Here is a 20815-nt window from a genome sequence, read left to right on the forward strand (position 1 = left end):
TAAGTCACTGTATTGTTGGTTATAGTGTGTTTTAATTTTGATTTTTATTTGATTAATCTTGTGATTGTACAGCACTTTGGTCAGTGGTACTGTTTTAAAGTGCTATATAAATAAACTTGCCTTGCCTTGCCTTGCCTTGCCTTCCCACAGATTTCCCACTGATACAGCACATCTACAGTATTTCTGTAGATGACAGAAGTCGGATTTGTGCTGGAAGTCTGAAGTGTACAGATTGAAAAGAATGGTGAGACACAGAAATTTGTTTCTGTGTCTTACCCTCTTGCTTGAGGGTGTCAATAATGGCCTTCTGGACAACAGTCAGATGGGCAGTCTTACTCATAACTGCGGTTTTGAGAAATGAACCAGGCTGGGAGTTTTTAAAGGCCTCAGGAATCTTTTTCAGGTGTTTAGAGTTACTTTGTTGATTCAGATGATGAGGTTAATTGCTCATTCAGAGAACCTTTTCATAATATTCTAATTTTTTGAGATAGGAATTTTGGAATTTCATGAGCTGTATGCCAAAATAATCAGTATTAAAACAATAATAGGCCTGGAATATTTCAGTTGGTGTGCAATGAATCTAAAATATATGACAGTTTAATTTTTATCATTACATTATGGTAAATAATGAACTTTATCACAATATGCTAATTTTTTGAGAAGGACCTGTAGTTGCTTCACTGTTGCTTCTCCAGTCCAGTCTGTTGTCCAGATTAACATCAAGGTATTTATATTCATCAACCACTTCCTCTTCTTCTCCCATGATGGAAACAGGGTTTGATTCTTCTGAACTCTACAACCATCTCCTTTGTTCTGTTCACATTCAAGATGAGATTATTGCTCCCACCATGACACAAAGCGGTGCACCAGATCTCTGTTCTCAGCTTCTTGTCCATCTGTGTTTCACCCGACAACTCCAGAGTCATCAGAGTATTTCTGTAGATGACAGAAGTCGGATTTGTGCTGGAAGTCTGAAGTGTACAGATTGAAAAGAATGGTGAGAGTACAGAGCCCTGTGGCACCATTCTGGTTGACCACCTGGTTAGACACACAGTCCTTCAGTCTCTCAAACTGTGGTCTATCAGGTAGTCATAGATCCAGACAATTGTTGAGACCTCCACTTGTGTCTTCTGGAGTTTCTGACAAAGCAGATCAGGCTGCATTGTGAGCCTGATCTCTCTCTCTCACACACACACACACACACACACAAAGAAGAAGCAGAAACACTGATCCAGAAAGTACTTTTTGTGTTCAAAGGAAGTAAAAAGGTAATGCAGTAATAGTTTCTATGACGGGATAATCTAGGAGAGAAACACATCTTAACACAAGCTCTGAGTCAGTTTCTAGTTCTGTAGAATTAGGGATCCATCCATCCATTTTCCTTCACCCTTGTCCCTCAGTGGGGTCGGGAGGGGTGCTGGTGCCTATCTCCAGCTCACGTTCCGGGCGAGAGGCGGGGTACACCCTGGACAGGTCGCCAGTCTGTCGCAGGGCAACACAGGACAAACAACCATGCACACACACACACACCTAGGGGCAATTTGGAAAGGCCAATTAACCTGACAGTCATGTTTTTGGACTGTGGGAGGAAACCGGAGAACCCGGAGAAAACCCACGCATGCACAGGGAGAACATGCAAACTCCATGCAGAAAGACCGGGGCCGGGAATCGAACCCAGAACCTTCTTGCTGCAAGGCGACAGCTCTACCAACTGCGCCACTGTGCAGCCCAGAATTAGGGATGAGAGAGTTAAAAATAGCAATATTTTATTAAAATTTTACACAACATGAGATGTGAAAAAACAAACAAAAAAAACCCCCTCAAAAACTGCATTTGTAAATTTAATGTTGTGCCCAAACCTGGTAAATATGATTCTGAATTTTTGTACACATGCGTGTAAAAAAACTTCATGAATGTACCCCAAGACAAACTCTACTTGCCAAGCTGAGATGAAAAACAGAGCAACCAGGACTGTATTCTTTCAGAGGACATGGAGAAGAGTTTTTCACTCTTGTACGGTAGGTGGCAGTATGTACATGGAGTTTAAACGTGCATGTAAATTAATATTTCTGCTATTTTTGTTGTTGCTGCTGCACATAGTACACCTCATGTAAGATGTGCACAAATCCACTTGAGCACATGTACTTGGTGAAGATATGCTTCTCTACCAAAGCGGAAGCTACACATATTTGTGCCCATATAAGGTAATGTGTTGGTGCCTTGACATTCGGCTCACTCAGACTCGGCCTGTTGGTCAGAAACTCTGTTCATCTGAACTCCACCTGATGTACCGCTTTAAACAAGGCTTATCAGCCGCAGATACAGGACGTTTACCAGCTAACATCGTGCTGCTCCTGCTTCTGCTCTTCTCTGGTATGATTTTTATCTTGTTTTACGCCTAAAACTAGCTTTGTAAAACAACAAACCGGTGCGTTTTATTAAACGATTAACATATTTGTAGTAAATGACTATTTCATCAATATTTCACATTTTTGTTATCAATTTAATTGGTGATAACGCTACAATAATTTAAAATTTCATCATGAAATCCGGAACTTGAATACAGGCAGGGACCTGGCAGTCCAGGTGTTCAGGATCTGTTGGTTGCCCAGATGATCTGCTGAGTCCAGTTCATCTGAGAAGGGCTTTTTGTTTAGTAGGCGTTACTTTTAGGGACCCTTTTTACTTGTCAGACAATAAATGACATCGTCATGAGCATAAATGATGTATGTCCAGTATGGTTACACAGCAATTCCAGTAGACCCGTCCTTCCAATATGGCTGCGGTGTTATGTAACCGTTAGCCATAACGCGTAGGTAGCTACGTGTATAAACACGTAGCTTGGCTACAAGCTAGGTGTTTGTCATGGTATAGACCATATCCTGACTCCCCCCCACCCCAACCTTTATTTATAAAGAGAATATAGCAGTTTTGTGAAACGGCAAGTAGCTGCTCGAGGCTTAAAGACTGGCATGATGATACAAAAATGCAAGCAGGTTGTTGCAAAATGAACATGACTGTTTATAAGACAGCTGTGACTTTAGAGGCCAAGACAAATGGACATTAAGCCCCGTTTTACCCTGGAGAAGCACAGTTTGCTGCCCAGTAGCCAAAAGTGATGCTGAAACAATAACAATTTTTCTTATGCAGAGGAATAAGATAAGAATTCAAATAAACTCAGTAAACCTGAAAAGTCATTTTTGCACAAAAATGTAACTGGCTAATAGCATAGCTTTTTGTGTATTTATCCTTCATGACAATTTTAACAGCCATTGAATTTTCTTCCCTTCAAGGTGTTAAAAAATTGGGCTAAATTATTGTTTTAGATGTAATGAAAAACTGATTTTTCTAAGTTTCCCTTCTAACAAAGAGTAGAGTTGTCTGTAAGCTTCAGCTTAGATTCACCTCAACTGTGAGAGATGGGACCTAAAAGTAAAATCCAGAAAAATAACATTGATTTGATTTTCCAATTATTAATTGGTGTTTGTTTGTATGAAATAAGTATTTGATACAATAGAAAGTGAGAACTTAATATTTGCTACACAAACCTTTGTTTATAATTTCAGGTCAGATATTTCCTGTAATCTTTGACCAGGTATGCAGAAATTGCAGCAGGGGTTTTGGTCCACTCCTCAGATCTTCCCCAGATCTCTTAGGTTATTATTGATATTGTTTTATTTATATTAAAAATAAATACTTCCTTCTGAAGGTTCTATTTTGCCCGATGCTTTATACAGCCTGGGAAGTCATCGCATTGAAAGGGCTTTTAAACCGTAGGAGCAGCATTTCTCTTTTTAAAACTTTAATGGATCTGCCTCTGGTTCATGCCAGACTTTATATTGTGATGAGAAAGGCACTGAACGGATGCTTCCTAAGCGTCTGATTGTGGGGGCATGCAAACATCTCACAGCTGAGCTTTTCTGGGAAAATGATTCATACTTCAGTTTAGTATCTCATGGTGTTGATGAGCTTTGGTAGATTACAGGCCTGACCTGTTAGTTTATATGAACACAGTGAGGGGAAAAGAAATCTGCTCTGCAACGCTTCAGTTCTTTTTCCTGTCTAATGTCTCAGAAGTGATCAGTGTCTCTCTGTCTGTAGCGTCACAGGTTTATGGCTGTCTTCCTTAGACGTGGGCTCCTCTTAGCCTTTCATCGTACCCTTGGACAAGGCAGCAACACAGCCTACCCCTCTGTTCTACCTGCAGCTGTTCTAGGTAGAGTAATAGATTTAAGTGTTAAAATATGCACTTTGTTCACAACAATGTTGACTGTAATATTTTTACATAACAGTCTAATATGACAATATTAAAACATGAAATAGTTTTCCTAATAGAAGCTCCGACCAGCTGGTGCTGAGAATCAGGAGTAGAGCTGGAGAATCTAAATATTTCTAAAATAGGAACCAGTGAAGTGATTCCACAGTTACTTTGCCTGTAACCAGGCCTAACACAGTTTACAGATTAAAAAAAAAAAGTTTCAGTAAATATCTACATTTTCCTCTTTCCGAACTTTATTTTTTATTTTGGCACCAATCTGAAGTATCATTTTCCCAGGCAGAGCTCAGCAGAGGGTCGTACTGCACCAGATTACAGTAAAACATCAAAGTAAGGAGATGAAGTAAATACTTTACGTTAAAGGACCCAAAAGGTAACCAGCTTTCTGCTCTGATTTTTTCCCAACATATACAATCATATCCCATTTTATGAATTACTATTATTTTTAAATTTTTTGATTAACAATTACAGAGATTAGATCATCATCAAAAAAACAAACAAAAAAACACAAATGTGCAGTTATAGTTGACAGAAACTGACAAAATTTAAATATCAAATTTAACTACAATCCAATATTTAGTCCTATTGACAAAAAATAAGTATTTAATTGTGGTTCACAGAAGTGAGAGTTATAATAGATACAACTATTATAACTGTATCAATTAGGACTTTCTTTAACCAATATTCAATTCAGCTTATTCATATTGAGCCAATTCACAACCAAAGCAGATTGAATCTACTGATCAGTGTTTGTCAACATGTAAACACAATTTTATTGGACTCCAAGGATTTTCACTTTATGATGAGAAGATTTCTTAGAGAAAACTTTAAACAAGTTCTTTTTGAACTTGGATCTGATAAGTCTGCACAGTAATGTGTTGTCAGCACAAAAGCTGCTGCTGCCATCCGTTGTGTACGACTCCACTGAATGACCAAATCATAGGAAGTAAGAAGGTAAGATCAACAAAGCCTGGAAACAGAATCAATCTTCATTGTAAACCATGAACAAATAAGTGACTGTAACATTTTCTGTGTCGTTTTTAACCAATCCTCATCAGAACCTTCATCAACACTGTGGATTTCAGTGATCTGGCAGCCTGGATTTGGTTTCTAATGCTGTTCATGATCCTGTTTTCCCTTGTCATTCTGTCCCTCATCCAGTCCAGACCTGGGTTGTGGCCCTGCTGAGGGCGGGTTGATTCTAGTGCTGTGTGGGTTCTGCCTTTTCTCCAGCAACCATGTCGGGCTTCAATCTGCTGCATCTAATAACCAAGAGTCAGCCTGTGTCTCTGAGGTCCTGCAGTCTCCCCTCAGGTCCACTGACTGCGTGCTGTGTGTCTGACTGGCTCTGCCTTGCATTAACACATTAACACATTGCTGGAGTGGTGTGCTGTGTTTTGATTTGTTTTCTAATCAGACTGATCTGAACTAACCATTTCTAACTTTTTTAATTGGTCGTTTCAGAGAACAGAGATCTTACTTGTTTGTTGACCAAACCAAGTCTAAATGAACCGACAAGGTTAATTGTTAGATTTGGATTTTTTTTTGTCCTGAATCCTTCAACATTAAAAGATCCCAATTAAAGAAAGTCAAACAATTTAAGAATCTAAAAAGTTGAATAAGAACACAAGGCAATTTCACTCAGCAGTATTTGGTTAAATTGTGATAGAAGCAGTTCAATTATAATTTATTGTTTGGACAAAGTCTAGTTTCAGCCTTAATTTAAGGCAACAGTAAGTATTTAGACGGTAACTGATGTCTTTTGGCCTCCTGACAAATTGAAAGTGACGAATATCTACACAAGAAGAGCCTCTAAAATCAGAAGTGACCGACTATATTGATCCAAGTTCTGACTGTAACCGATCACAAACTAGCATCTTCCAAATGTTCAGACAAAATGTTTAACTAGTTGTCATAGAACTATCAACCCTGACACATGCTGAACTGTTTCTGGCACTAATCAGCACCTAGACTAAGAGTTCACTATGTAAAACATCATCTATATTTGTCAACTAATTGTACAATTTGATGAAGAGTGTGCACGTACAGGCAGAGACCTTTAAAATGGCCAACATGAATCTGATCCAAGAATAAAGATTAGGGCAATGGCAAGGAGGGCTTCCAACCTCAGAGACTTGGAGAGCTCTACCAAAGATGAATCATCAAAACACCAGAGGAAACATGGAAAAAGCTGAGCAACAAGGAAAGGGTTTTATCTGAGTCAGGTTTGTTCCTTAGAGACTATATTTTTTTTTGCATGATTGGCAGAATGAGTCTTGGTTGACTTGAGAATTTGTGAGGTTTGCTGGTGGAGTCGAACGCCAAATACACTGGAGAATTGCAAAAGAAAGTCGAGGCTGTATTTCAGTCTCTGGCCTTGACCATAGCTCTCCAGAAAGAGAGTCGGAAGCCCCAGGAAGCAGCATGCTTCAAACTGCAGCAGGACCTGCAGCTCATCATCCAGTCTGCAGGAAAAGGCAACCACATATAATACAAATATAAAATAAAACCAGTGTATTTTCTCCGTATTTTCTCCAACAGAGGTGCATGTCAAGACAGTTAAAGTTTGGGTAAAATCCAGTATTGGTGTATTGGAGGTTTTAGTTGTTCTTAGTATGAAAAAGTAATGCAAATAACTCTATATCAGAGGTTTTATTCACGTGATTTAAATACTTTGTACATATCATATTATATGTTCTTTTTGGATTCAAATAGCGCTTGCGATTGTACCAGCACATAAGATATTTTGTTTTTAGAATTTTTTGAAACTTCCTTTTAATATCACTTCACTACTACAGACTACCGCCTGATCTTGTATGATGAAACAAAGACTGGTTTGAGGATGTTCTCCACCTGCCTGACCAACCCTGTCCTGAAGAGTCGGGGTTGGCCACATCTCTGAAGTAGTTCAGCTTGGTGTTTTAGCCCTAAGGGCAGTTAGGTTCTGGAGAAAAATCTGTGAATGTGTGACTCTGTAGGAACACTGAGTAGGTCTGCTGGATTCCTGTGCATTCAGAGGAACTACATGAGGCGGATTTAGCATCTTCCTGACATTGTCCAGAGGGAACAGTTCAAACCTCTCACAGTGGAGGTCTTGGAGTTGAGGGTTGGGTATCCTGGCTCTAGCTTGGGTGCTGTGTAGGGCTATGGAGGGTTTCTGGAGGGCCCATGGAGGGAGTTCTCGAAGCAGAATGTAAGTCACATTTAGAGCACACTGTTTTAAAAAGGAACAAAAGGCAGTATAATTTTCATCATTGTAGATACTACTTCTTGCATAAGTCATGTAATTTAACATTTTGGATGCTGATCCATGATGTAAAGCCATACAGTTTGTATGAACAGCAGATTTTGTGGTAACACTATTTGACGGGGTGTGCATAAGACTGACATAACACTGTCATAAACATAAAATAATACCTGTCATGAACATGGAGTCTTTATGACTATTGTCATGAAGTGTCATTAGGTAAATAATGACACTCTTAATGCAAAGTTGCTTTAAAAGTTGCCTTGAAAGTTCAATAAAAGTGCCAACTTTGCATTAAAATGTCATTATTTACCTAATGACACTTCATGACAACAGTTATAGACATTCATAAAGACTCCTTCATGTTCATGACAGGTGTTATGTCATGTTTATGACAGTGTCATATCAGTCTTATGCACACCCCATCAAATAAAGTGTTACAGATTTTGTTTGTGAAACTGTGTTGCTTTTATTACCCTGCGGTCCTCTTAAACCTTGTGATGTTGCTTTTGACTCGTCTGCTCTAGGATCCAAACATTACACTTCAATAGTGGCTACAGAGAAGGTGGTCTTCATTTACTTTTAAATTCAACATTTACTGTTGAGGTCAACCTTTAACTAGACCAATCTTTCAGTTGCATAATGAACTGCCTGGCTTTGCTGCAGCTTGCATGCAAAAAGTCACTGTCTTAAATAATTGTCTAGCTGCACATTTTTTTCCTGTCTGTTTAGTTTTTTTCATAGGATGTTCACAGCACTGCAGTTTTTATAAAAAATGTCTATGTTCAGGTTGAAGGAAGTGATACAAATCTGGAGTGCAAGACCAATTGTAACATTATGGCAATTTTTTTATTTACTGATCAGCCACATCTGAAAACCAATGAACAACATAGTTTTATCCTAATGCAACAATGTCAGAAATAACATGAAATTCTCGATCCCAACATAGTTAGCCTGCAGTCTGCTGCAGACCGACAGAAACACACACCACACATAGCTGGTGTGTGTGCGCGTGTGTGTGCGTGCGTGTGTGTGTGTGTGTGTGTGTGTGTGTGTGCGTATGCTTGTGTGTGTGTGCGTGCGCGTGTGTGTGTATGGTGTATCCATTCCTCATCCTGCTGAGGTTTTACATTTTGACACATTGCTGCATTCTGAAGACAATTAGTTGCACTTGGTTTTATGTTGAGATATTAGCATTAAGTGGATTGTAATCACACACACTCATCACACACACACATCACACTTTTCAGGTTTTTAATGGTAAAAAATTTTGGATTCCAAAGTATAATTTTTCTTCCACTTCATATGGATATACTACTTTTTGTAGTATATCGCCTAAGTTCTAAATAAAATATGTTTTAAGTTTGTAGTTCTAAAGTCATAAATGCGGAAAAATTGAAGACTGTGAACAACAAACTCTCATCTCATAAGGATCTGCTGCCAGCGTCCCAGCAGGTGTTCTTAGCAGAAAGTTTTCAGTTTGCAGCTGATCAGTGGATAAGATTCAGTGTGTAATACTTTATATATAGTTAGATAAGCAAATCACATATTGATTCTTTTTCTGTAGCTTCAGAAGAAATCTGGAGTGAATCTTTTTCATGTCTTCATTCACAGGAGCCTGTAGGAGTAAGAAGACCTGGCCAGTGAGTTTCCCTCAGGAGGAACTGAGGAAACGCCTCACCCCAAAGCAGTTCCATGTCACTCAGGAGAGAGGAACCGAGAGGTCGGGAAGATACAGCTTTGATTCTCTGCCATGTCACAAATCAGTCTTTTTTAAAATGTTATAATTGTCCTGGAATAGATCTCAGGTTTCACTGCGTGCTTGAATTTTATTCCAAAGATATTTTGCAATTGGGCGAAGCACAGGGTTGAAGTAGAATCTGATTATATTAGACTGATAATAATCCTACAGTGCATGGTTCCACATTACTAACTGCTGAATCATTTTGTGTTGTTACTATTTATTAATACTTTCTTTCCCACAGTGCCTTTACTGGGGAGTTTACATACCATAAAGATGAGGGAACCTATCACTGTGTTGTCTGTGGGGCCCCTCTCTTCAGGTGAGGAGCTCTGTACACCACAGCTGACTGCCCATGTGTCTGTGCTTGCCCAACTGATGGATTAAAGCTCACAGTACAGTTATAAAAAAATTAGTTAAATCAGAGAATTATTTTTGTAAGAAAATATCATAAGACGAAACAATACCATTGCTTTATTTGAGCTATTTTTGTTTCCTTTTACAGCTCAGATTCTAAATTTGACTCAGGATCAGGTGAGTAGAACTTCTGTCAGATTTCTGTCTGTCTGAACTCCCTTATTTCCATCTGCAGTTATTTATTTTACTGCTCAATAACTGAATCTGATTAATATAAAACAAGCTGAAGCTCTAATGGAGCCTTGTTCTGAAGCCTCAGGTGTCATATGTGACTCATTATTCTAGATGTATGGTATTAATAATCCAAATGTTGATGAAAACAGAAGTATGAAATGTGATGTGGAAGGAGGCAGAGGTTTTATCCCGACATTCCTCTTGTATTCTTAAACAAACTGTGTGTAGGCTGGCCGTCCTTCTTCGACTTGTTGAAGGAGGAGTCCGTCTCTCTGGCTGATGATTTCTCCTACGGCTTACACAGAGTGGAGACTACCTGCAGCCAGGTGAGCTGAAACACACCACTTCATTTATAAAGTTCTTGCAGTAAACTGATTTACTTCGTAAAGTAAATCAGTTCAAAATCATGTTTGTAGGGCGGAGTGATGAAGCTTTGTGTGTAGCTCTACGCTCTTGTGTAAATATTTTGTCCGTCAACATAAAGAGCAATGACTACTCTAATTTCTGGTTGAAAGTGCTTCGGTATGTTACAGTTGTAACATATATACTTATTATTAATAAACAAAAAAATGGCTTATCAAATACAATATTTCTCAATTTCCAGTACTTGTATATATACCATCACAATTATAATGAGAAGACTGTCCAATGGATATGTATGCACAGTTATGTCCAAAATTATTCATACCCCTGGTAGATTTATGTTTAAGTACTATTTTAATTAATCTTTTAATTTAGCACACAACAATTTATTCGCAATGGAATTAATATCAATGTTTTGGAGTGGCTCAGTCAAAGTAAATCCTAACTGGAATCTGATTAGAGAACTAAGGATTGAACTAAATATATGGGTGATGGTAAGGAGGCATTCCAAGCCCACAGTCATCCAGCATTCCAGCATTTGCTGTAATGATTAACTTTTTTTTTTTGTCCCACCAGAAAACAAGTTCTTGGTTGAAAATAAATCATTTTCTCTTCAGTTTGTTGTGTTTATATAGTTCTGATTCACAGCAGATATTTTCTTCAGACACAAACTGTGCATGAGGTTTCACACAGGTTCCTCAGTGCTGCTGAATGTTCCTGTGTTTCAGTGTGGAGCTCATCTTGGTCACCTGTTTGATGATGGTCCAAAACCTACAGGAAAGCGTTACTGCATCAACTCTGCTTCCCTGGCGTTTCAGGCCGCAGGCCCGGATGAGGGCAGAGCCTCGGCCTCCAGCGGCGCTGCCACTAGCGGGAAGGGTGACCTGTAGGAGCACAGCTGGCAGGCAGACGATTAGGGAAAGTCATACAGCTCATTAAAAAGATGCTTCTTTGTTTTTGATATGCAGACAGAGCAAAACACCAGTAAAGTTAATGAATGTAGCTAAACTGACAGATTTTGACCGTCTTTGAAATTGTAATCTGAGGTAATGGTAATATACCAGAGCACTAGAGGGATAAGTCATCTGCTGATTTCTACAACATGGCCGTGGTTCCCATAGTAACCAATCGCAGCCACCAGTCACAGTCCCTTTAATGCTTTAATGAAGATCCTTTAGTGCTCTGGTGTGCTTACCAAAAGGAAATGGAAAAATACTTCTTAAAGGAAGGCTTTAGATACTCAGTATTGCCACTGCAGTATGCTCATGTAATGTTTTTCAGGACAAGTCAATACATCATGAGTTTGAGAGACAAGTATTGATGAAGGAGTTTTAGGTTATGTTACATTTACCGTTTTTCTTGGCATTAATCACTTAAAAGTAGCAATTTTCCTTGTGTACCCGATTTTCATCCTCTGTAATATTTGAGTAGATTTAAGCCAGGAAATGTTTTATTTAAACTTCTTTTACTCTATTCCTCTATCTTGGCTGTCCTAGATCCACATGCTTGATCCATTGATCCGTTTGTCTCTTTTCACAAATATATCCATATGTGTCTAACAACAAGCCTTCCAGACAGATTCAGCTAGCGTTGTTTGACTTTACAGCAGGAATCTGTAGAGTGAAGGCAGGGTTTCCATGGTGACTGGACGGACACAACAGCAAAGATGATGAAGCATATTTCTTCATATGCATATAAAATCCATATCACTGGATATGATGACATAGATACGTCATCATATGTTCAGCTCCACATGATGAACACAGCTGAGTCTGTCCTCAGGTGTGTTAACAGATCCAATCAGGGTGAGGAGAAAGGAAACGAGGTTCAACCAGCAAACACTTTACTTCTCCGATGTTTAAACACATAATTATAATTATGCTTTAAAACAATCCTAAGCCTTCTAACCGTCAGTCTGTCATACAACAGAATCTTCTGTCAGAGGCCTCTTAAGATTTGCTGTAATACAGACTGCTACAGGAGATCTTTCCTGCCAACAGCCATCAATATCTACAATAACTCCAAAGAATCTTGAATTAATATCAGTTACAACATAATTTCCCTTTGGGTTCAATAAAGTATTTTTGAATTTTGAATTGAACTTGAAACACGAATTTAGAATCTGTTAACAGCCAGATCATACGTTACAGAACCTAAAGTCTTGGCGTTGTTTGTGCCATGACTGCACATTGTGGATCTGTAGGTTTAGTCACACTAAATTTCTTTGATTTGTATTAGATTAATTCTTATTGATATTGCACTGAGAAGTAATGAAATATCTATGCAAGTTTTTGATTGCAGTGTGAAGCTTATTGGAACACTAAATGGGTTTTGATCTGCCTTTTTAGGTCAGAAATATTTTATGTTTTTGATTTTAAGTGTAGCCACTTTCCTTGCAGTTTGATCTGATCACCTGGTTAAGTGAATAAAATGTATTCATAAAAAGTCTCACTCTTATTGCTAATTAGAACTTGACTAATTCCCAGGGGAATTTGTGAAATGTTTTTATTGTTGAATTATGTATTTTCTTGACCTCCAGATGTCACAGTTGGCTCATCAGACAGAAAATGACACTTAATCTTTTGGGTGGGAGTAGAATTTTCTTTAAATTTCTCTCAAGAAACCTACCAAATGATCCAACCTTCATAAGAAGCTGTTCTATTTTGGAAACTTTTATATAAACATAATTTCTCTCTAACCACTCTGATGTCAGTCAGGTCAGCTGGATTCTGCAGGCATTGCTGACTATAAATGTTCCCCACAAAACATGACAACATAAATATGACTGCATAATATTGATTGTACTACTTCTAAAGTTTGATTTCATTCAGTAGAATCAATAAGTTTACATGATGCACTGATTAAAAGCATATACATATTTTTTCACTGTTTCAAGTTAAAGCAGACCAAGCACCTCTTGTCAGTTAAAATTACCAATCGTTTTGCTGAGGAAGGAGACGCTTCTGTGTCCCAGAGATATAAAAGGTTGGTCCAAAATTTGCAGATGGACCCCAGAACAGAAACCACAGATTATGTGAAGAAGCTGCTGAAGCAGGCAAGACAGAATCATTAACAGTGAAACTGTCCTGCACCAAACTGGTACAGGACGGAGAGGAAGAATCCATTACGCCAAAAGAAACAGGAAAACACCAGACTGCAGTTTGCAAATGTCCACAGGAAAAAAGACCTTCATTTTATGAAATAAAATACCCAAGCGATGAAAGCAAAACAAAAGTGTGTGTGTGTGTGTATATATATATCATCTGAAAAATGATTATGATGCACTACACATTGGTCTATTTATAAAACTGTACAACTGTCATATTTATTGTGGTTACAGGCGATCCTTTACAGAATCCAAAGAAAGTTTGTTGTCACCTCTCATGACTTGAGATAAATTAATTCCTGAAAATGAGATCCTGGATCAGCGTCAGAGGTACTAATCAAAAGTACAATTAAGAAATTGTTTTTCCTAATTTTAGGAAACTTCAAACTTCATTGATATCAATCAGTGAAGTTTATTTCAGCAACAAGGCAGTTCAAAGTTCTTCACATAATAAAAACAGGAATAATAAGTCATAAAATGTTTAATATGATGTTTAATTCCTCTGATGCATTATACGGTGTAACTCTGGATATGTGTCGATATTTCAATAAAGATTTTGAAAAAAACAAACAAGAAAAAGTTGGTATTGCCATCTAGCGCCCTCTCGTGGACATAATTCTTCACACGTGATCGGTCACGTGCTGGTCCTGAAGAAGGAGCAGCTTTCCTGCCAGCAACCTGGTGGAAGTGTCCCAGCAGAGCTGGTTGGCCTGGGCCTGGAGGAGAGGGCTCTGTTGCTGGGTCCCCTCACACATCTATCTGTAAAAATGTCAGCCAGGAATCCCGGAACTGACTTCGGTAAGTCAAACACTCCAAGTCCGGCTGCGATTTAATCATAGACACGTGTCTGTATAGAGTTGTCATATAAACCGACCTTTCAGCCCTAATTCTGAGGTTCTCATTCCGTGGTGTAGTACAAGAATGTTAAATAAATTAGCGACGTGAGAGTTAAGTGAAGAAGCGTGAGCATTCCAGTTTAATGAGTAACAGCAGGTCAGTAACCTTGCAGGATGACAGCTCTAACCCACCGAACGTTTCTCCTCACCATGCAGAGTGTACACTTAGATTTATTTTCTGAACCGGATGGTAGAAAATAATAATAAAACCGTTTTTAAAGTAAAATGTAAACAAACTGATGCCAGTAGTAGTCTTTCTTTCTTGCCCCCAGACCTAGAATGGTTGTCCAAAGTGAGGGTAAACACTCAGGCTGTGCTGAAGAGGGCTCAGCACATCCAAGGCCTGAAGCTCCCCAAGAAGCAGTGGCAGGTGAGTTTTCCCATAGTGCATGCTGTGCTGTAAATGTTCAGAAGCTCTTCAGTTCCTGTGTTCACCCTGCAGACGGCCTGGCTGCTGAAGGCGGCTTCATGTATCGATTTGACTACGCTGGCTGGAGATGACACGCCGTCCAACGTTCATCGCCTGTGTGTGAAAGCCATCCAGCCGGTCCGATACGACCTGCTCAGGAGGATGGACATGCATGACAAAGGTCTGCTCTGCTCAGCTCATCAAGATCACCAACAGTATTCACTCATCTGCCTTCGCATTTATAGAAACTTGAGTGGCATCCCATTCATAATCTGTAGGTATTAACATGACATCAGCCCCCTATTCTGGTATAACAGCTACAGCTTTAGTGGAAAGGATTTCCAGCAGGGTTAGGTGTGTTTCCATGGGAACTCTGACTGTTCATTTGTGAGGTCAGATGCTGATGTAGGTCAAGAAGGCCTGCTTTAAAGTCTGTGCTCTGAGTGTTTTCAGGCTGAGCTCAGGACTCTGAGCAGACCTCTTAAGGTTTTCCACACTCGACTCGCTAATCTAACATATAAACATATAGTTTTTTAGGTTGAATATTTTCATAAAAAATAAAAAATAATATATGTTTTGGCCTACACACATTCATAGGGAGGTTTGCTGACTGTCAGCTGTCCAGCCATAAACACTACTTGCTAAAGGAAGCAGCTGTTCATAATGCTGAGTCCACTTTTAAAAGATACACAGCAGCAGACCTGTAGGCTGTAGATGATGACGGGTCTGGTCATGCATCAGTCCAGCCTGCAGAGGGAGCTACAGCCCGGTTTATCAGCCTAACTGCGACTCTTGATGTGATCCAGGGTTAACCACAGCAGCAGTGTGTGTGTATCCCTCTCGGGTGGCTGATGCTGTCAGATCACTAAAGGCAGCTAACTCATGCCTGCCTGTTGCCTCAGGTGAGTCTCCTGGAATCTTTTTACACTTGCTCTGTGCAGGTTAAAGGTCGTGGGTGTGAGTGTGTGTGTTTCCGTTCCTTCCCAGTTGCCACTGGTTTTCCAGCTGGGCAGACGCCTCTGGAGACCCGGCTGCAGGAGGTCCGTATGGCAGTGAGAGATGGCGCTACAGAGATCGATATCGTCATTAACAGGACTCTGGCTCTCACAGGACAGTGGGAAGGTAGGCTGCATCAGAGCTGCCCAGAAAAACATTCTGAGCTGTTCGGTGATAAACTTCAGGTCCAACCAGGCTGAGAGAGCAGCAATCAACAAAACCACTCCACAAGATTAAAAACAGAAGCAGCTTTTATATAAAGTGAATCTGAAAAGAGCAAATTTAACAAATGAAGTAAGTTGTGAGTCCTCTTTGTGCTCAGGAGAGTTCACTGTTGGAAATGCAACAAGAAATTTCTAGAACTGGAGCAGCTCTGGTCCGTTAGTTCTCACTTGTTTACTTTCCAGACTTTCTTCATGTTTTTCTGCATGTTTGGACAGTCCATCTGGATGTTGTGCATCTCTCTGTTCAGGATCTCCCTCTCCTTCATGCTTTACTCTAAACATTTGATTTGGTGAACTATTGTTTCCAGCATGTTGTGGTGTAGATATAGAACCAGGTGGTGGTTTACGCATTGTTCCAGCACATCTTCTTCCACAGTGTTTTAGCGTGTGTTTAAAGGTAAGGGTCACTTTGAACACAATCCCTGAAAAATCAGCAGATTGTGTCAGCAGAAGTGGGGAAAAAGGTCCACCAGTGTGAGAGCTGTGATGTTCAGGAGCTCTTCTCTAGTGTAAGATCCCCCAGAACTGTGGAAATGCATAAGACTAATGGAGTAAGCCTTATCAGCATTCTGTCTCTTCTGTCTCTGCAGTCATGTACAGAGAGATTGTCCAGTTTCGAGAGGCTTGTGGTGACGCCCACATGAAGACCATTCTGGCTACTGGAGACCTGGGAACCTTCACCAACATCTACAAAGCCAGCATGGTGGCCATGATGGCGGGTCAGTCCCACAACACAATTGTCTTTGTAATTGTGAAGATGAAGGTTGGTCTGTTGTTATGAAAATGATGCAAAAAAGACATTTATTACTCAAAAAACACTGGAACTCCGTCACCTGATTCCTAATGACGATTGTACGTAAAAATTCATATTTATGTGTCAATTGAAATATATTCAGCAAACTCGGTGTGGGAGAGAAAATTAGTTATTTTGTGTGGATAATTCAGAGTTGTTTAACAAACACTAAAATGTAATAATCATAAGCTATGAACCATTTTTGGGAAACGCAGAAGTGGAACTCTGCATGTGATATTCAACATAACTTCACTTCACAGAGAAAATGACTTGGACCAGATCCACGCTGTTTCCAAGACAACCTGCGAGAAAGACTGAAACACAAAAACAAGAGGAACTAACTTTATTAAACTTGGAGAAGCAACAACAGCTTATACCAGAGGCTCATCAAGCTAGTGCTGCTAAAGTTTTTCTTTACCTGGTTGAAAACTTCACTCCATGAATACTCTGGATCTCAGTATTTAGGGGAGTGAAGGACAACAACCACCCACAACAAGCTAAAATCCACAAATACTTGAGCTCTCCTCTAAAGATGCTTATGTTCAGATACCAAATATACCTCAATATGTTTTTAATACGCACAGTGGAATCTATCTTAGCATTATCACAGAAGCTAACATCCACAGTCTTCCTAAACTCCGATCTAGTGTGAGCAGCAATCAACAACAAGGGAAATGATTGCCGCTATGACAACCTATTGGCCTGAAACAGCAGCCAGTAGGACGTTATTGTGCCTTGCTGTGCTGAGGCGTCTCAGCTTCACAAGCTGCATTTTTATTTTTTCTATAGATTTTAAATCCACCAGGAGGCAAATTCACACAGAGTCACATTCCACAGAGGAATCTATGGAGGGTGGCAGTGCAGGCATAGAGAGGGGCTCACAGAGAGGTCGTCACGGGGTCAAGTTCCGGCCTGGGGTCTTTCTACATCCATGTTGGTGTTTGGTTCTCTCTGGTACTCCGGCTTCCTGCCACAGTCTGAAACATGATTGCTGCGTTAGTGTCATTCATAAGGCGACTTCTCAAGGTTAAGGTTGATTTGATTAAGGGTATGACAGTAAATTCGTGCTGAAAGTCTTTTTCATACTAATTGTGACTCCATAGTTTTGCACTCCTTTGTGATGCTGTATCATATTGTGATTGTAACATTATAAGATGTGAGAAAGTTTAAGCAATATGAATTCAGCACAACTCAAACGTTTGCACTCGCCCGGTCTCTGCTTAGCTAACCATCACATGATGAGCTGATTACAGAACCAAATTGTCAGGGACTGTTAGATAGAGCTCATTATTTTAATGCATTGCTTTTGTCACCTCACTCGCGTCTTAATCTGCCACTGTTCCTATAAATTGCACATGAGATTCGTGAAATTAAATGATAATTTAACCTATTAATCTGTGATGTCTATTTAACTCTACCGTCCTCTCCTAGTATCCTTGTGCCCACCTAAATGAATGGACCTTTCATCCTCCCCCCTTGCTCCCCTACACACATTTAATACCCATTAGCCATTATCAGGTAATTAAGATTCCTCATAATGAATCTCTAAGAATATTCCAGATTGAGAAAAGCGAATGAAGGGTCAAAAAAAAGAAGACCTGACTGGAAAAAGAATTTGCGGAACACGCCTTTAATGATCTAGGAAATGTTTAACTTGCTCTGCTCAGCAGCAGCCAGATGAACGCTCATTATAAATCAGGGTGAACGAAGATGGAGCACATTTTGTGTGCTGCTTGCAGTTTGTGAGGATCTATTAAAGAATCATTTTATCATCTATTTTTAGCAGGAAAGCCGATAAAACACAAATTGTGAAGGAAGACATAAAAAGTCTGAGCATGGGGATATTTTTAATTCATGAACATGTAGATATCGTCTGTCAGCCGGGAGCAGATGTTCATGTCTGCCTCTGCTCACTGCTGGATGTCCTGCACAGCTTAACTTGAGCAGAGGCTGGGAGACCAGTCACTGCCAGAGCTTCACTGGAAAGAGCTACTGCAGTTTTTTTACCATTAGCATCAATCCAAAACAAAACCAGAGTTAAGTGAACATGATGGCCTTTTAAAGCGTGAATAAGATTAATATTTAATCCTCACTTCCAAGCACATATTAATCTCATGAATCAGCTGGAATATTATGAAAAGCCTGTAAATAAACGTGAAGTCAGTAGCTGACTGCAGTGTAGCTGAAGCAGCAGTGGTTTCTTAATGCTGTCATCGTTAATCCCAACAGGTTCAGACTTCATCAAGACCTCTACCGGGAAGGAGGCCGTCAATGCTACTTATCCTGTTGCCATAGTGATGGTGAGAGCTATCCGTGACTACTTCTTGCGCACTGGCCACAAGGTAGAGTACTGCCTGTTGTTATGGATTGTTTACTTGTTGAAATAAAGACATAAAAATTTTCCTGTAACTCAGACATCTGGAAGAAACGTTTTAGCTTGCACCAGCCTGAACATGGCGTCCCTTCAGTGAAACACGGGGGTGGCTGCGTTTATGCTGTGGGATGTTTTCTTTCAGCAGAGACCGGGGGAGATGGATGAGGCAAAACATCAGTTTCCCCACTCAGGGATTAATAAAGGACCAATCTGAAAGGGGAGCAAAGGGTTTGGGTCAGCTGGACAACAAGCTGCGTTATGACGGTTCATAACAACCATGTTCATGTTAGAATCACCGCTGGATTGGGTTCATCTTTATCAAAGTTCTTCCAGACTAAGCAAGTTAGAGAAACCAGTGCTTAAATTTCACTATAATCTATAAATTAATTCAGACAAAAGAATAAGTGGGGAAACTGATCTTACATGTGGATTAAAAAAATGTTTGTATCTGTTTGTAAGCATATGTCATGGTTTAAAGATAAAAGGTATGCAGTAAATGTTTGCGGGGTTATATTTCTGTAACTGAGCTGTGTGTGTGTGTATGTATGTGTGTGTGCGTGCGTGCGTGCTCTTCCAGGTGGGCTTTAAGCCAGCAGGGGGAATCCGGACTGCCCAGGAAGCCCTGGTGTGGCTCACGCTGATCAAAGAAGAGCTTGGTAACGATTGGCTCCACCCACATCTGTTCCGTCTGGGAGCTAGCAGCCTATTGGCTGACATCGAGAGACAGGTGAGAATTTAAATTTAAACACATCGTCAGTACATGTTTGCTTCATATTTCCAACATCTGTGCTCCGTCTTGTGCAGGTTTACCACCATGTGACGGGGCAGTATGCAGCTTATCATGAGCAGCCCATGGCCTGAACATGGCAGCTCATGTTCAGGCCAGGAGCCTAAACATGGCTCCTGGCCTGAACATAGCCTGAAGCAACTTCTGTGCTTCAGAAGTTATGAAGGAAACATCCAGTCATGTCTGTTTTGAATTCAAGACAAGTGTTTTTTAGACAATAACTTGTGATGAGTTACCAAAACTTAATAAATCTTTCATTTTAGTTCTGAGCTCTGGTGATTATTTCCATCTTTTTTTTAAAGAAGCTATATGTTGTCGTGTAAAAAAATCCTGATCAGATCATCTTCTTCCATTAAGAATGGAACCCTCTTAAATGGTAAATCCAGAGTATGTTGCAGATATAGATGAACAAATAGTGACTTGTGTTCCATTTTTAACCTATTTATGTATATGCCTTTAAAGTTAGTATTAATTTAAAGTCTTAATAACCGCTGTGATCAGACACCGGCTCCTCCTGAACCAACTGGAGATGGAAAAAATAATGTTTGCTGTGGTTACAGATGAAAAACTAAAAAATATTGGTCAAAATTAATAGTTTACATTTATTCTAACCAAATGAATGTCGATGTTGAGGAAAAGCTTTTGGAAATATTAGCATTTTTCTGTAGTTCTAGAACTAAATCTCTTGGCAATTTATTTTGTATCAATACATTATACTGTACAATAGTTTTGCTTAAAAAAGGCAAAAAGAAATGGAAGGATTGGCCACTGGTCACATACTGGTCAGTGTGACCATCAGGTAACTTCGTTAAGCCCAAACTTATTGATACCCTGTTATGGTTAAATGTAATCTGTTCATTTTACTCATGCCTCTTCAGCTAACACAGGTAGATCTAAAAAAAGATTTTGTGAAAAGTCCAATATATTTTGTTCATTTCGGAGAGAACAACATGCATATTTTTGATAAAGTGCAAAGAAATAAAATTACATTCGACTTGTTTAATGTTTATTA

The 20815-nt window shown here is 39.6% G+C and overlaps 2 protein-coding genes across 5 annotated transcripts; both read left to right on the top strand.

Annotated features, from left to right (window-relative positions):
- The first annotated feature begins 2153 nt into the window (after window positions 1-2153).
- msrb3 (methionine sulfoxide reductase B3) lies at window positions 2154-12662 on the top strand. Of its 3 annotated transcripts, none has more exons than XM_007541083.2 (7): window positions 2163-2373; window positions 4102-4216; window positions 9138-9246; window positions 9509-9586; window positions 9770-9798; window positions 10084-10181; window positions 10947-12662. In XM_007541083.2, the coding sequence occupies exons 2-7, from the start codon at window positions 4114-4116 to the stop codon at window positions 11106-11108; spliced, it is 579 nt and encodes a 192-aa protein (XP_007541145.1). In that variant the 5' UTR covers window positions 2163-2373; window positions 4102-4113; the 3' UTR covers window positions 11109-12662. The 3 variants fall into 3 exon arrangements, with proteins under 3 accessions (XP_007541146.2, XP_007541145.1, XP_007541147.1); XM_007541085.2 differs by lacking the exon at window positions 2163-2373 and adding an exon at window positions 5438-5590 and having other exon boundaries at window positions 4126-4216; XM_007541084.2 differs by lacking the exon at window positions 4102-4216 and having other exon boundaries at window positions 2154-2373.
- Window positions 12663-13941: 1279 nt separating this feature from the next.
- dera (deoxyribose-phosphate aldolase (putative)) lies at window positions 13942-20072 on the top strand. 2 transcript variants are annotated; one of them, XM_016665468.1, is made up of 10 exons: window positions 14008-14122; window positions 14493-14590; window positions 14663-14810; window positions 15436-15531; window positions 15617-15751; window positions 16440-16568; window positions 18872-18984; window positions 19594-19743; window positions 19821-19882; window positions 19934-20072. In XM_016665468.1, exons 1-9 carry the CDS (start codon window positions 14092-14094, stop codon window positions 19875-19877), a joined length of 957 nt encoding a protein of 318 aa, XP_016520954.1. In that variant the 5' UTR covers window positions 14008-14091; the 3' UTR covers window positions 19878-19882; window positions 19934-20072. The 2 variants fall into 2 exon arrangements, with proteins under 2 accessions (XP_007541149.1, XP_016520954.1); XM_007541087.1 differs by having other exon boundaries at window positions 13942-14122; window positions 19821-20072.
- Window positions 20073-20815: the final 743 nt, after the last annotated feature.

This window comes from Poecilia formosa, unplaced genomic scaffold (assembly GCF_000485575.1).
Source record: "Poecilia formosa unplaced genomic scaffold, Poecilia_formosa-5.1.2 Scaffold587, whole genome shotgun sequence".
Taxonomy (NCBI): domain Eukaryota; kingdom Metazoa; phylum Chordata; class Actinopteri; order Cyprinodontiformes; family Poeciliidae; genus Poecilia; species Poecilia formosa.

Bases quoted from the DNA above. Each gene is read 5' to 3' on its own strand.
- msrb3 (XM_007541084.2), top strand. From the start codon at position 2,157: ATGCTTCTCTACCAAAGCGGAAGCTACACATATTTGTGCCCATATAAG. The intron at 9,247-9,508 runs GTCGGGAAGATA...TCTTTCCCACAG, and splicing joins CAGGAGAGAGGAACCGAGAG to TGCCTTTACTGGGGAGTTTA. The intron at 10,182-10,946 runs GTGAGCTGAAAC...CCTGTGTTTCAG, and splicing joins TGGAGACTACCTGCAGCCAG to TGTGGAGCTCATCTTGGTCA.
- dera (XM_007541087.1), top strand. From the start codon at position 14,092: ATGTCAGCCAGGAATCCCGGAACTGACTTCG. The intron at 16,569-18,871 runs GTCAGTCCCACA...TAATCCCAACAG, and splicing joins CATGGTGGCCATGATGGCGG to GTTCAGACTTCATCAAGACC. The intron at 19,744-19,820 runs GTGAGAATTTAA...CGTCTTGTGCAG, and splicing joins TGGCTGACATCGAGAGACAG to GTTTACCACCATGTGACGGG.